This window comes from Coniophora puteana, assembly GCF_000271625.1.
Source record: "Coniophora puteana RWD-64-598 SS2 unplaced genomic scaffold CONPUscaffold_17, whole genome shotgun sequence".
NCBI lineage: Eukaryota > Fungi > Basidiomycota > Agaricomycetes > Boletales > Coniophoraceae > Coniophora > Coniophora puteana.
The window spans coordinates 449,006-464,706 of NW_006913069.1; the positions used below are offsets into that span (position 1 = coordinate 449,006).

General features: G+C 52.3%; 3 protein-coding genes across 3 annotated transcripts; 1 reads left to right on the top strand and 2 right to left on the bottom strand.

The window, feature by feature from the left end:
* Nucleotides 1-604: 604 nt before the first annotated feature.
* On the top strand, nucleotides 605-8,268 carry CONPUDRAFT_169595 (uncharacterized protein; the record flags this gene model as incomplete). The annotated part of the gene is made up of 25 exons (XM_007776424.1): nucleotides 605-911; nucleotides 967-987; nucleotides 1,042-1,262; nucleotides 1,652-1,689; nucleotides 1,741-2,232; nucleotides 2,293-2,390; nucleotides 2,448-2,681; nucleotides 2,736-3,153; nucleotides 3,217-3,511; nucleotides 3,558-3,954; nucleotides 4,009-4,270; nucleotides 4,326-4,681; nucleotides 4,733-4,955; nucleotides 5,001-5,198; nucleotides 5,246-5,604; nucleotides 5,668-5,881; nucleotides 5,956-6,040; nucleotides 6,156-6,723; nucleotides 6,776-6,959; nucleotides 7,048-7,085; nucleotides 7,151-7,279; nucleotides 7,331-7,465; nucleotides 7,531-7,817; nucleotides 7,879-7,966; nucleotides 8,014-8,268. The coding sequence occupies exons 1-25, from the start codon at nucleotides 726-728 to the stop codon at nucleotides 8,266-8,268; spliced, it is 5,781 nt and encodes a 1,926-aa protein (XP_007774614.1). The 5' UTR covers nucleotides 605-725.
* Nucleotides 8,269-9,096: 828 nt separating this feature from the next.
* CONPUDRAFT_77455 (uncharacterized protein) lies at nucleotides 9,097-10,904 on the bottom strand (the record flags this gene model as incomplete). Its single annotated transcript, XM_007776425.1, has 5 exons — nucleotides 9,097-9,792; nucleotides 9,821-9,979; nucleotides 10,041-10,307; nucleotides 10,359-10,709; nucleotides 10,764-10,904. The coding sequence occupies 5 exons, from the start codon at nucleotides 10,902-10,904 to the stop codon at nucleotides 9,097-9,099; spliced, it is 1,614 nt and encodes a 537-aa protein (XP_007774615.1).
* Nucleotides 10,905-12,271: 1,367 nt separating this feature from the next.
* CONPUDRAFT_66265 (uncharacterized protein) lies at nucleotides 12,272-15,701 on the bottom strand (the record flags this gene model as incomplete). The annotated part of the gene is made up of 11 exons (XM_007776291.1): nucleotides 12,272-12,757; nucleotides 12,811-13,140; nucleotides 13,189-13,389; nucleotides 13,480-13,659; nucleotides 13,708-13,804; nucleotides 13,872-14,038; nucleotides 14,096-14,315; nucleotides 14,368-14,567; nucleotides 14,627-14,800; nucleotides 14,881-15,099; nucleotides 15,192-15,701. The coding sequence occupies 11 exons, from the start codon at nucleotides 15,699-15,701 to the stop codon at nucleotides 12,272-12,274; spliced, it is 2,784 nt and encodes a 927-aa protein (XP_007774481.1).

A 15,701-nucleotide genomic window follows, 5' to 3' on the forward strand; every position in this document is an offset into this window, starting at 1 on the left:
ATACCTCACAGAACTTGGCGAATCCTGGACAGAAGACTGATCAACAAAAGAGGAGAGCAGGCAACGAAAGCCATGCAACGTACGGAGATAGCCCGTAATAGACGCTCGCCATGGGAAGCCTTCTGGTGGCCAAAACATCAGCCACTTGCGATTGACCAGGATAAAGAGACGCTTGCGAACTAACCCTGCCTAGCTAATCTGTGGCTGAATTGCCTCTAGAGGATGAGCGATTGCGTCAAGAAGGGACAGGCGGTGGAACATGCGGAGTTGGCAGACCCGTCACTTGACAGTCCATTTATGATCGGCTGGATATCCGAGTTGTATCCTGTTGCATCCGAGGCTATGTCGGAACTTTCTGAAAGTTATTACTAAGCATTGTAAACCATAATGATGGACGGAGCCATCGCCAAGCATTATCATGAAAGGTTGATTCCATGAGAATTCGTACACGGCCAGAGGTTGGGGATAGAAATATTAGGCCCACGCGTTTGATACCGGGTTGGAGTGTTGCCGGATGAGCCAAAGACCAAATATGGATGTCCAGGTTTCAACGACTGTGTGAACGCGACAAAGATACACTTAGATAGATGAACCCAGTGCAAACCGCCGCGCGGATGACCCAAGGACATTCATGACATTATGCCCCAAGACCATCATGCTCGCAGGCATGACGCGCTGTCCCGACGCGCTCATGGCTCTCACCTTTATCAACAAGCTCGCCCGCCATGTGCATGACACCGATGCCTCTTCCCCAGCATGTCGAAATGCCGAATGAAGATGAAATCAGTATCACTGAGTCCGAGGATGACGATCTGTTTATGGGCATCGTTCAGGATACTCCGAAAGAAGATGAAGGCAGCGAAACAGAATCCGAAGATGAAGGAGAATTTATGGAGTTCGTCAAGGGCCTTGTGAGTGCTACGATCATATTGCAATGCGGTCACTTTGCTCACTATTCAATCTAAGGGTGAGCACCACGCGAGACTGGTACGTGAAGTATGCCTGCATGACAGTATCGCTAATAATGTGCTATATCTACAGAAGCAGAGACGTGTAGCTGAGGATGTGAACATGGTGGAATATGATACTATGGAAGAGAGCGACCGAGAGAGCATTGAAGACGAGGAGTACAACGCGGATGATGAGAGCGAGACTATGGGCCTTGACACAGACATGCTGTTGGACGACAACGAGAACGACGACATGGACCTCGACATTGGCACCCCTGCCAGTCAGATCTTCCTCGCTCAAACCCAAAGCCTGTCAGCATCGCAGCTTTCGCTTGTCAGAGGTTTCTTAGACATATTTACGCAGTAATAGTACTTTATAACAAAATCTTTGGTGCCCGAGAACAAAGCCCTCGATGCCATGCAGTATACACTGGGCTCGACAAACCCAAATCGGATCCCCCGGGCCGTGGGGACGCGACGCGACGCGGATTGGACTTAGACCAACGACGCGTCCGAATAGACCTTGTTTAGACCGTGGGCGCCGTGCCACTGCAGTCCATCTTCGTTGATTCGCCTGACTCTGCCATTGCACTTCCCTCTCAACCCACCACCAACGCACCCGTGCGGCTGGACAAGTCTCCCTTCACTCCCTTGTGTCATCCTCCCCCTAGACTATAGCTGACCATGTCAATGCCATGCAGTGACGAAATGAGGGAGATGGAATTCCAGAAACCTCTCTGTAAGTTATACGATAGTCTCTTGCAGAAGCTCACATCTTATTTTCGCACAGACTGGCAGGCCGGAGAGGGCCAAAACTACGGTAAATGGCGCTGCACTGCTTGCGGCACATCTTGGTGGCCTCTCTATAAGGCTCGCCGACACGAAACTTCCAATGCCCATGTCATACGCGTTGAATACCTTGAGGAGGAAGACCAGCGACCTCCCTCACCGGCTCTTCCCCGAGTCCTTGGTCCACTTGCTCAGACGCTGAGACTTGCGGCCCAGGCCCAGCGACCTGCCTCTACTGCTGCTCCCCCTCAAGCCCCCCTTCCCACTCCTGTTTCGCCTCCACCGGCCCCTGTAGCCCCTCCATATTTCAGCAGCGATGACGACGACATGGACCCTGCACCATTCATAGATGTTGATCCACTGGAGCACGGTGGGCTTCAGGACGCTTTCCGCGAATGGCTGGAGACAGCATCGACCAACTCGGACACTTCACAGGAGCTGCGAGGAGATGAAGATGAGGGGATAGGCCTTAACACGGGAGAACAAAGCGACGGTAAGCCTGATGGCTCATTCTGTAGTCCCTGTACTCACACATCACGCTTCATTTGCTCAGATGCAGATATCTTCACTTCAGCGGAGGGTGCGCGACGTCAGCGACGGGGTGCGGGAGCCGAGGGTGACCCGGACTGGTTTCTGTGGTATGACAAGGAGGTACGCATCATACAACCTGAATTTTGATGCATGATTAACAACCTGTAATGCCACTAGACTTGTGTATTGGATATCCTTCGTCACCTCCCCCGCTCCCTCTTCTCCGACAAACAGCTAGCCACGATCTTGTGGGCGATGGCCGTCCTGAAAGTAGACGACCTTCCGTCAGTCAACGCTGTCAAAGACACCGGCGCTGCTATACATTCTCGCTATGGGCTGCCTACCCTCCGACAGCAAGGGCGTCTTGGGCACGTATATTACATCAATGAACTTGCTTCGTTGATTGCTCAGGTGCGACCAGCGCCGTCTGTTATCACTGGTCCCTTAATATTGACGTGCACTTAGGAAATGTCTAACCCTCTAATCCGGCCGTACATTCGCCATTACCCTGAAGATTCGGGCCCTCGTCTCAGCGAAGCATGGCAAGGTCAACACTGGCTGCGTGAGATTGATCCGGAGCTCTGCACCCCAATGATCCGGATGGGCCGCCAGGATTTTTATGTTTTTGAACCTGCCAAACTCGCGAACGGGCAAGTTGTCGTCCCCGAGCGCTGGTATACTCGCAAAGGCCCAGATGGCGTCGACAGCTTCTACGCTCGCGTCTGGCCCACGACCATCACGTCTCTGCCCACGGGCGTGGTCGGGTATACAGTTCATCAGGATGCTGCCCACGAGATCCCAGCGAGTCACCTCCTCACGTCGTTCCCTGTGTTCAAGAACTCTCACGTGCGCGATGGGTTGCCAGATCCCAGGGCTATTCTCGGTGAGCCGCCTTTTGCCTGTCCATTTGCCTGTCGAAATGCTCGCACTAACTTAGTTGCTGTAGGGGTTGTTGACGGCCACCGGTGCCTTGGCCCTTGGACGTTGACCAGACCCCAGGATGGAAATCCGTGGAGAACGCGTGCAAAAGGCCATCGTGTCGTGAACTTCATGATGTGGTTATATTGCGACGACACTTCGGGTAATGTTTCCAAGAAATGGAACAAGCATAACTCATTCCTCTTCACCGCGGCCGGCTTACCTCGTTCAATGGTTCATCAGGAATCAAATATTCATTTCTTGTGTACCTCCAATGTCGCGCCGCCCCTGGAAATGCTTGATGGCATTGTCAACCAACTCGAGTACGTGTATTACTTCATTTGCGAGTCACACTGATCCTGGTTGTAGGCATGCACAGTCACACGGCATATGGGCGTGGGATGTGAGCAACCAGGAAATGGTGCTCGTCATCCCTGCGGTGCTAGCACTTCTTGGTGATAACCCGATGCAAAGCGAGCTGGCATGTCATATCGGCATGAAGGGTAAATATTTCTGTCGTAACTGCTGGGTCAAGGGCCATGATGCCGCTGACAACCCCGAACCGCCTCCACCGGACCTGGCACCCCCACAGCCACCTCTGCACCCTCCTATATCCCCTCAAGGCCACGCCTCTCCTCCTGGGTCTTCACGTGCTAGTTCACCTGCGTCCGATGCCAGCACAAGCGCTACACCAAACAGGCGCCCACGCAGGGTTGTCAAAGAGACATTACAAGGTCTTGTCGACCGTGCGCACCGTTTCTTAGGGGTAAGTGAGGTTGTCTCTCAACAACTAAATTTGCTTATTGTGACCTTTATACAGAACAATCGACCTCGGACGCGTAACGAGAGTCTAACAAAGCTTCGGAGTATGTTCACAGACAGTCAAGCTGCCGGTGTGAAGTCCCGTTATGCCTCCGCAAAAACGAAAAGTGGTCTCAAGGACGGCTTTCTCGACCACTTCCTTCATCGCCTCTTTTCCGTTCCCACTGGACGCCAACGGCAAGAAGCTGCGGCCCTTTCAGACGGACTAACTGACCATGACATCCTGCGCTCGTACTTCAGCCCCGTATGGCGCGTGAAAGGTACACTCTCATATTCAGCCACCACTCGTACTCACATTTCTATTCTTATGACCAGGGTTAGATCCTCACCGAGATACCCCCATCGAGATCCTGCACGTTGTCTTATTGGGCTTCGTCAAATATCTCTGGCGAGATGCGGTTAATCGGCTCAGCGACACCCAGAAGGATCTCCTGGTGACTCGACTCAACGGCATTGATACAACCGGTCTTGGATGCCCCCGCTTAGCAGGCGCGACATTAGTCAAGTATGCCGGCTCACTGACTGGACGGGATTTCCGCGTCATTTCACAGGTCGCACCCTTTGTGCTTTGTGGCTTGGTGCCTGATCGATGTTATGACACTTTTGTCGCACTGTCAATGCTCGTTCCGCTCATATGGCAGCCGGTGATCGAGAACATACACACATTCCTTGTAAGTGCCAACCAGTCTTGTCCGTCATTGTGACACTTAACCATTTGCTAGCCTCAACTCGAAGCAGCGGTTGAATACTTCCTGCTCTGTACGGCCCGATGGACACCACGCTGGTTCAACAAACCCAAATTCCATCTTATTCGCCACATCGTCGATCATATCCGTCGATTCGGACCCGCGATTCTCTTCGCCACCGAAGGCTTTGAATCTTTCAATGCCATAATCCGTGACTTCAGCGTACACAGCAATCGGTTGGCCCCTTCACGAGACATCGGTAAGGGCTTTTCCCACTGCAGTCTAATCCGGCATGTTCTCGCAGGGGGATCATTCATGCAGCGCGCTCCCAAAGAGCCGGATTCCGATAATCATCCACTGCCCTTCAATGACGACCCGCGGGCTTGGCGTCGTGCCGGTCGCCATGTCCTTGCCCTCACTTCTCCGCAATCAGTGGGGCCCGTGAAGAATGCGATCATGGCGGCCTTTCATTTGTGGAATGTTGATGAAGCCCCCATACCGGGTTTGTGTTCCAGTGTCTTGTGTTTTCCTGCTGCTGACAGTGTTCAGGTCTGGCAAGACACGACAAAACGCGTCCTCGCCCTCCCATGAGGACTTTGACATACAACCGGTTACCAGGGGTGCTAACAACCCTCGCAGGTTTCGAGGTTCAAACATGTCAATCGGCGCAGGCACGGAATGGTGATACCTGCTCCGTTTCGACTTTCGTCCTTGTCGCCGACACTGATGGAGACGCCCGACCCATTATTGGACGTATCGCCGAAATCCTCCAAGTCTGTAATACCGCCTCTGCCGTCGACAGTCTGGCAGACTACATCCTCCTTGAGGAGTTTGTGAGTCACGGGGCAGCCGAGCCTTACAAGTTGCCTGCCATTGTTTCGACAACATGGCGATTGGTTCACGCAATGGTCAGTGGACCTCGGTTTCCATATCGGCATTGCAAATTAGACGACTAATCCTGCATTTCACAGAACCTCCTCTGCCTCGTAAACGCACAGCACAATTGCGCGCGCGCACGCTGCACTGACTCTGGATTGGAGCGAATCCGTGAGGAGCGAGAGCTCACCTCTCGAACTCGTCGAGTGGTGGTGCACCAGGATAATAGTCACTTTGTCTTGAACACTTGCCAGATGCGAGACGCGGTCCACGTGCAGCGTCATCGGATTGCACCAGCACCTCTCGATCGTGCGCAGTGCATCATGGCAGGAGCCGTTGACGAATTCAATTCCCAACGACGGGTGACTCACCCAACGACCCAGGTCTCGCAAGCACCATCCCCTCGATCACTCCCACAGCCACTCCCTCGTTCGCGGTTGAACGTTGTTGCTCTGATGCCTTAAACATGTGCGTCCGCTTTCTTTTTGGCAGAAAGAGCTTGATTATTTCACTCACCCTCGTCGTTAACGCAGCGAACGTCAAAATCTGATAAAAGGTGACCATTTCTCTCATTTTTGCTCAGCGCACCAGCCCCTTCGCTCACCCACTGCATCTCCACCATGAACGCAGACGACCATCACATTCCCCACACGCACCAGAGCATTCCACTCAATCGTTCGCACTCCAGCACCCACTCCATTCCCGACTCCTTGCCTTCATCACACCACTCCAGCCCCCTATACTCCGATTCCCCTCTTTCTATGCCCCATGACTCTTCTCTCCGGCGCAGCTCATCATCGGCAACCTCAAACATGTCTTGGACACCTGAGGCAACAGACGCGCTCCCTGCAGACCCTGTGTTTCTCAACAACATTGCTGACCAGCTTCGGCATCCCGAGCACTTTACTAACAGGTGGGCGTCAGAGATCACTGACCAACCCACTATCCCCCATCCTCTTCACTTGCCGGCCTCTCGTTGTGGTGACGATGATCGATCCGACGACGAGCACCTTGTCTTTGGTGCTATGGGCGCTCCCCGGGTGCCCAAGGTTTCCGAAAGGCTAGGTGAAATGAAGAACTGGGCCGAGTCAGTGGCAAACACCAAGAATCTGGACGGCTCCCAACGTGAGGACCTTGTCTCTCTTGTTGAGGTATCTCTGCTTCCTTCGTAGTGATATAGCCTACTAATGTGCTCGCTTCTAGCTTGCACAATCTCAGTCGGCGCCCTTGGTCCAAATGTTCGTCTGGTCGACAGCTTGCCAATACGACAGTCAAAATGAGATTCGTGGGGCGCGTGAGGAGGGGCGACGTCTCTTTCCACTGGTGGAAAAGCTTTTGGAGCAGCTGGCAGCAGCTTGGGACCTGTCGAGCGGTCAGAAGGAAAGTCGTATCCTATGCTGTTCCCAGTACGGTTGCTCATGCCCAGTTACAGACTCAAATTCGCCGTCATATCCGTGACTCCATCTTCACTCCAGGGCGAACGAAGTTTGACACGCTGCAGCACAATATCATGGTATGTGTTGCTATATTCATTCCCTCTCAGATCAAATCGTATAGTTGACGTGTTTACGTCTTCAGGATTATCTGAGGAAAGAGGCTGACTCTTATGGGCTAACGAAGGCGTTTGGGGACAAGGTCTCCAAAGACGTGGTGACGAAGTTTTGTAATCGAGCGAGCGGGAAGGTCCGCAACAATTTCAGACAAAAGGTACGGTCTACGTCATGTCTTTGTATTCACTTTCCGCTCACGTCGCCTTAGATTATCGCGGGATTGTTTCCGGAGAAGGGCAAGCCCCTCGCGTTGGACGAGCACACGAAGAGCCTTGCAACCACCTTCAAGAAAAATTCCGCAAGCGGTCTCACCATCGAGCATCACCTTCAAGTCTTGATCCTGGTCGGTGTCTCGCATGCTCCCTTGCTCGCGCATATCCTCCTGACATTAACTTGCTTCCCCCTCAGCGCCACTATGCCAAGGACCACAAGTATAAGAAGTCCGACGACAAGGATGACACCAACGATAACGACAATGAAGACGACGAGGATGATGAGGACGACGACGACGATGAGGACGACGACAGGAACGCACGCGCCGGCCGACGTGCTCCGTCTCGACGCCAAGGTCGTCGCTCTTCTCCACCAGCCGGTCGTGTCCCCAAAGACAAGGCCTTTTGGCCATACATAGAACGTCGCTTCGCTGAGTCTATGAAGAAGTTTGGTAAAGAAACTAAGAGCAGTGAATGGAAGCAGTGGGTAGTCCTCGCATGTCGCTCTATCATCACGACTAATGCCGCATTCTAGATTTTATAGCAATATTTTTGCGCAGGATGAGGCGACTTATGGTCGCTGCTCCATCTCCCTTCCCGAGAGCTTCCCCGCACCCGAACCTAGTAGCTCTGTGACCGTTGCGACTTCCTCAGAAGCTCATCGTGGTCGGTTCCGAAGCCGCGTCAGATGCGCACCACGTCAGCAAGTGCAGCCCCATCACCTGCTCCTGGACCGGTTGTGGCGGCTCCACCCAGCACGTATACTCTCCCTCCTTCGACAATCGCGGTGGCTGCGCCACCTCCAAGACCCCGCACGAGTGGCCGCAAGCCCAAGAAGGTCCCCGATAATGCTCCGCAGGTTCCTGCTGGGCCGGATGACGGTGGTGCGGGCGAGGGGAGGCGGCTGCGTAGTAAGCGTTCACCTAATGCTTAGTGTTATCATGTCCTACAGTGTATTACTATACTTACTCTTTTGCAATGCATGTGCTATTACGACGTCTACCGATTTCTATTCTTTTTAACAACGTTTGTAACGCGTTTCGATAACTGTACTTGGTCTTTTCCGTGTATTACTACGATTCTAGCTTCATCCAAGATGTGTATATATTGAGGTGCATATACTATGAGTGTAACGGTCTCGTAGAGTAGTGGAAAGTATGCACAGTAAGTCTATCACTAAATATAACCAAAAAGTTGTAAGTTCGATTCCCGCTAACACCACTAATAATTCATCAGGACGACTAGACTACAAAATATAAGCCAAGTTGTAATAGTTGAATAAAATGGTCGCGACGCGACCTCTCCTTTTTCGGTTCCCTGAGAATGAACCCCAAGTCATAAAAATGGATAAAAATGCCGACCATTCCGATTGGCCCGGGCCCATTCCAATGGCTGTCAGCCGCATAGTTACACGGCCAGCGTCTGAGTTCAACCTTGGATGTGCCAAGGTGAGGTTGACCGCGGGTGCAACTACCGACGTACCTGAGGACAAACACGGGAGAATGATCCTGACTGATTGTAGCCGTCAGGTCTGCCCACGTTCATCCCAGGATAGCACTGGGGCATCCAGCCACGGCATTAGTAAAAGAATACTCAGGGGCTTTTCCGTTTTAGTTTATGTTCAGTTTATTATCAGAATCGCGAAATATCATTCATTGCTTCGTCCCGCGAAGCGCACGTAAACCAGTACAAGTACTATACATATCAGAAGCGATACCCTAGAGGGTGGGAGGTCGAAGGTCCCACTTGTGGTACAGTGGAACTAGAACGCGAGCCTGAGGTTGACGACATGGGTCCCGACCTTGCAAAGACTGGTGGAGCGGGGCTGGGCATATGAGATGACGAATGAGAGCGATGGATTTGTCCCCGCAGAGAGGGGAGCGGCGGAAGCGGGAGGGCTCGTCAAAATTGATGATGGGGAACCAGACGATGCAGCTATATTAATAGAGCTCTGCTGCCCCCCAATCGAGAGAAGGTTGAGCTGGCGGTCAAGAGCCGCAATCGGATGAGGATCCGACACAGAGGGTGCCGGAGCCTCGGGTCGTGGCCCAGACGAGACAGAAGGTAATACAGAAGCAGCAGGAGGGGGAACTTGGGCCTGAGGCCCAGACGAGACCGATGGCAAGATCGTGGGCGGTAGCTCGGGCGAAGGACTTCCAAAGGGAGCCTTTGCAGGTGGTGAAGGGGTTTTGCGGCGTTCTTCCCGTGGAGCTGCCAGCTTCGCGAACATCTCATCAGCGTAAGAAGGCTGAGGATCCGGCGAAGACGTGGTGGCAGCGTCAGCAGAGTTCGTCTGCAGGCATTCGACATCCCACACTCCAAAGACATTCGCAGCCCATTCGGCCATGACCTTGCTGCTGAGGAACTTGTACCACAAGTCGTGTCGCTTTGGCCACATGATCTGGGTGGATTTCCCCTTGACGTTGAGCGAGTCGTCCGGAGTCATACGGTGTACAACCTGATAACAGACTGATAAATAAACTGACTAAATGCAAATCAATAAGAATATGCACCGCGATCGCGACGTTAGTGATAAAGCCAGCGGGAATATGCTTAAGGTCCCATAACTCGCCCTTTGGGGTCCGTCCGCCGGATCCGCCTCGAACGCCCAAAACCGTCGGCCCGAATAAGATAAGGCGCGCAGCCTAGAATAAAACGAACCAGATGGATCAGCACATGATAAAGGTAGGCGTGCTATCAGCTCACCCTGATCAGCACGGGGGCCATGAAGCACTCCTCCCAGTCCGGATTGTCGGGATCAGCATGTAGAATACGAGGAAAGTCTGGGTATGGGTTCTTCGCCTCCTTGGGATCAGGGTTTGTGAGCAGAAAGCAGACTCGGGGATGTTTCGCGAAGGCGTCGGCGTTGTTCAGCGTCTCGGTATCGATGCCGAGACCGGTGTAGATTTTGGCCATGTTGTCTTTGATGGCTGATACGAACGTGCCGTGTTCGCTGTTCACGCCTTCTGTAAACTATGGCAGCATCAGCATCCCGTTCGTAAACATAGAAAGTAGATATCTTACCTTAGCACCGAAGTTCGTGTACTGTATCAGAGGCCCCGTACGTATTTTCGGCTCCAAGAACCTCACGAGGTCAGTAATAAAGCCCCGGAGCTGGAGATTGTCAGTAGTCCACCTCTCGGGATCGGCAGGATCGATGAGCTCGCAGGTTGCGGGAAACAGGCGATCCGGTGTCCAGAGACGGAGAAGGACACAGTACTTGCGACCGATCGTCTTGATCAATATTTCGAGCGGCTCTAGGGCCGACTTCCTCGCCGAGGATGAAGCAGACGAGCGGAGAATACGGTTCTCTCGCTTGAGAGCCTTGTTCTCGACTCGGAGCGGGATGTACTTGTGAAGTACCCGCGTCAGGGTCTATACAATAGTTAGCATCATACATTAGTTTTGATCCATACAGCGATGACTCACTAATCGCAGCTCCTCCTCCCTCGCCGTCAGAGGGTTCACTTGGATGATGGTGAGGTGCTCCCGCTCTTCCTCCTCATCGTTGTCGTCAACGATGTCGTTGATCTGATCACCGAAGTCCTCGACTGGCACGCCGTTGGCCATCGTCGAAGAGGAATATGAGTGAGCAGAGACAGACGGGCTTGAGAGAGGGAGCGGACAGAAACCTCACCAATTTTATACCAGCTCGCCATGGCTGCATCAGCCATCCTCTGTACATCACTGAGATGGGAATATCGAGGTTTTTAAAAGGGGAATCAGTACGATTTTTGCAGCGGATACTTCAGAGAAAGGCAACTTACAGATTGGCCTTCTAGTTGATGATCCGGCAATCAAAACGTGAGAGGATGCAGTTGGAATGCGAACCAGCTGTGTGCTCACCTGCGTATTCTTGTGATCAAGAGGCCACTCGTTTGGAGCCAAATTGCGACAAGAGAGAAGTGCTAGTGAGAAAAGGCTCATCAGATAAGACATCAGATTAACTTAAACAGGAGAAAAAGCACTCACGGGCCTCGAGGCTGAATAACGCCGCCTCTTTCGAATGAACATCGTGTGCACAAACCGTTCATGGGGCGCAGAGCTTCCTAACAAATCGTCAAACAAGTTCCTTCATGGGACGTCCGTACGATTTGAGGCGAGATCATTCCCGAGGTGCGTGATCACCTGAGAGCTTGGCATGCATCGCGAGTGCGATCAACGCGTGAGCGCAAAGGGAGGTACGTTTGATGAAGTGACCGGCGAATATGAGGTGGTGGGGCAAAGGGAGGTACATTTGATGAAGTGACCGGCGAGTATGAGGTGGTGGGGGAGATGGGGCTAGGAAGTTGGGAGTTTATGAAGGCGTGCGCGGAGAGGCACTCCCGTGAAACTTGCGCGTGAGACCGTTCAGGGGCATAGAAGGAGACAGGATAAAGTGTAGACGAATATATGGAGGAGGCAGGACTGGGGAAGCCATTGTTGGAGGGAGGATGGCGAGTGCATGGGAGGGGATATGCAGCTAGGGGATACAAGGATGCATACAGGCTGAGAGAACTGATGAGCATGAGATGAGAAATAGAACGGCGTGAGATGGGATGGGACGAAATGGGGAGACGAGAGGATAGGAGAGGAGGGCGGGCCAAACGTGGAGAGAGAGTTGTACGCGAAGGAGGTCTCCATGAAGCTGAGGCGCCAGAGGTGCTCGAGGAGCGTGGCATTGGCATAGAAAAAATCGTGGTGGTGTGGCTCTTGAACTGGCACTGAGAGTGGTCGCGAAGGAAGGTGAGGACCAGAATAATGGCGAAGGGAGCAACATGGAGGCTGAGCTCGTCCTTGAGGACAGAGAACTGCTGGATGAACTTGGGGAGACACTGCATGGTCAGTGCACATCTGGGTGTAGGCGACTCGGTGTACTCACCTTTGAGGGAAGAAGAAATCTGCATTGCACGAGTGAAGGCGGGATTGCGCGCCCTGCGAGCGAAGGGAGAAGTTGACTAGAGAAAGGCGCTGGTCCAGGGCCCCTTCATTCGAAGGAAAATGTCGCCGTCAACGTAGGTGTTGATGAGATACTCTTCAGCGCGGTCGAAGTCGGGGCTCAGAAGAACACCTCGGACAAAGGAGTCAATAGGGATGATTATTGCTTGATCGCGTGGGCAGGCCTTCACGCGAATAAAGTTCAAGTCGTTGTCGACCTTAGAAACATTGGCGGCGTCATTGAGGTCGGGCGTGTCAGTGTACGGCTGCACAAGTGCCGCCGAGAAGACTTCGGGCTGTGGACTTCCGTTGGCATCAAATGTCAGCACGAAGTCAAATAACATGATAAGTCGGACCGCTGCTACGGTCTCCGGGGAGATCTTTGCGAGAACGCAATCATAACGCGGCTCGTTGTAGAACATCGGGCTACAACGCAAGTAATCAGTGTGGGTCCTCCACGTTTCGTATGATTCGTAGTTGAGTTTTAGAAAACAGTACTCATTCATCTGTGGCAACATGTCAGCTCGAGAGCGAAGTACAAGGTTAATGATGATATTACCATGAAGTCGTCTGGGATGGTCAGCGGTTCTGCTAGCTCGATCTCGAGGTCGGGGAAGAGTGAGAGGTTAATATAATCCTCGAAAAGGTGATGAAAGTCGGCGAATGCAATATCTTCGCCACCCTTTGAAACAACAAGCTGTTGAATCGTCTGAGGCTTCTGGGGCGAGCCCAAGTGATATTGCCAGCTGAGGTCGGCCTCGTGCGTTGGTGTATCGTCGCTGTCCTCGACACTGACCCGAGACTGCAAGCGACGCTTGAGCTCATCCTGCCGGTCAATGCGTTGCCCGAGGACAGCGAGAGCGAGTCTGTGGCTATCGACTCGTAGAATCTACCTGAAGTTAGCAAGAGCGAGGAGATTATCACTAAAGCTACGCACCTGCTTAACAAAATCCTTGCCGTTCGAACGATTTTCATAAGATTGCTTGAGGGGACCGTGCATAACTTCATTTACTCGGGTGGTAGAGTTACGACTTACTCCTTTCTGGAGAATGTCGTTGAGGAAATGGAAAAGGGCGTGTAACTTGGGGAAGTTCCAGTTTATCTTGATCTTTGGTGTTCGGCCTTGCTCCAGTGCAATCTGTGCTTCGAGGAGGTACTCCTGGTAATACGATGATGATATAGAACATAAGTAGAGGTAACAGAAAGTAAAAATGAAAGAAACGCGCACCTTTAACAAGTCACCGAACCGTGTCACCTCCTCGCGTGCCGCTCTGATCGTCTCCTCGGTATGTACATCGAGAGAGAAGTAACAGTCGAGCTCGAGATAGCTCTGGATGAGTCTCAGAAGCTTGTACCCCTCGGGTGAATATGACGGCGTCAGGATATTATACGCAGCGAATAGAACTTGCTAGTAGTACATTAGCAATGAATTGATAATGATATGATCTCAAAGTACCTTCGAAATATCTCGAAATTTGTTGCCATCGCCGAAGGTGACGTTCGATATCTTCTCGAAATGCCCGAGTCCGCGCCATCGAGGGTGCCTGTCAATTCTGAATTGTTGGTGGATTAGCTTGCTCTACACGAAATAAGGTAATGCTTTAAGCAGTGGTGACTCACTGATGATTCAATTTCTTGATGTCTTTGCGGCTATTCTTTGTGCTGCCGAGGATCTTGAGCATCTCTGGTTGCTGATGCTTACCGTAGACCCCGAGGTGGAACGAGTGCAAGTGGTCGACGGAAATAGTGTCGGCGGGATCGGAAAAGCATAAGTCCCAGAAAGCGTTCTAGTCATTGACGTACTCAGCAAATAATAAAAGGGTAAAGTCGAGGGGAATACGTACGTTTACGGGTCTGAGACTCTGCTCGTCAAGGAGACTATCTACTTCTCGCTTCTCCTGAGATGTGATGTCGGCGTTGTTGTATCGACGAACCAGTGACATTGCTTCTTGTGCGGATCGCCGAGGATAATGCTGCGAGAGGTCATGCTGGAGATTGGAAGGTATGAGGCAGACAGGGCATGGATGCTTCGAGCTTGAACCCCGAATCAAAGTCATCATAGTCCTGTAAGGAATAAGAGAGTCAATGCAAACTCAAAGACAAACCTAGGACGTACTGCTCTTCGTAATCTGCTGATAAGATGAGGATGAGGATGAATAGCCATCGTGCTACGCCATCGTAGAGCTTTTCGTAGAGCAAACCGTTCTCTGAAACAAAGGAAGCGTTCTTGAAGAGCTGTCTGACTGAGTCGTGCCAGACAACACGCTTCAATGTTGTGTAACTAAGCAGGCCCTCATCCTCAGCGTTATCCTCGACCTCAAGGCATCGTCAGATATGCAGGTCAACCATTTCCGGAGAAACTGAGAGATACTCACAATTGGAAGCCAACCAACAAGACAACCTCCACCGGCTCCGCGACCGTTGCGAATATCGACCGGTAAGTTTGCACACCTTGCTACCACAGGATAGCCTTGAACGTTTCCGGCGCTCGACAGCCTGGTTTTGTCAGCATACAGAATGAAAGCGAACGGTACCGAAGGATTGCCGTCCTTCTTGTCCGGTAAGGCCGTCTGTTATCGAACGACGGTTCGTATTTATACGCATCATCGGATATCAAATGTGAACATACCTGTATGTCCCACCAGCGGTCAGCCGTCCAAGGCTCGTCGATGTAGCGAACGTAGTCGTTTCCGTTGTGCTTGTATTGACGCTGAGCATCCCAAACAAAGTGGGGAGCTAGCGATTCGTTTTCGAGAAGGTCAAGGGCCCAATCCATGAAGTCTCTTGCATAGAACTCGTGATGGAGCTTTTCGCCCTTGTAGTCTACGTCGACCGGATACAACGTGAACTAGCAAAGCAATGTTCAATTCGAAGGTACACATTTGTGGGTTACATGTATGCTACTACTCAATAACTCGAAGCAAGATACACTAGACTTACCGGCGTGTACTCGTGAGTCGCCTCATCGCAACTCTCTCTCACTTGTCTGACGGAGTCAAAGGTAACTTGAGCATCGCCGGTCTTGATGTCTTTGATAAGCCGGAGAAGCCTTGTCACCAAGGAGTCGGACATCTCGGCATCCACAGCGATGGACGCGAGCTCGCAGTCACCACGGCTGCGGAAAGGAGCCCATGGACAATCGTCTAGTTCAACGTCTGACCGTGGAGGGGGGCGATTGTACTCCTCGTATGAGTAAAGTCGAGAGGGGCGACCGGACTTCGGGTGATATAGGGTTTGGAAAGGGGCCGTGTCGGTCTGGGTGGATGGGCGGCCAAAGGTTGTGAATCGTGAACGGCTGCGCGAGGACGGAGCGGGAGCGGGAAAGGCTCCACCGGAGCTCGACGCTAGGGAGCTCGATCCTACAGAGTAAACAAACCGAGGATTTAGCACGCTGAAAACGGAAGAAAGGATGGGATAGTGCGAGACACGTACGCATGCGCTGATCGACAT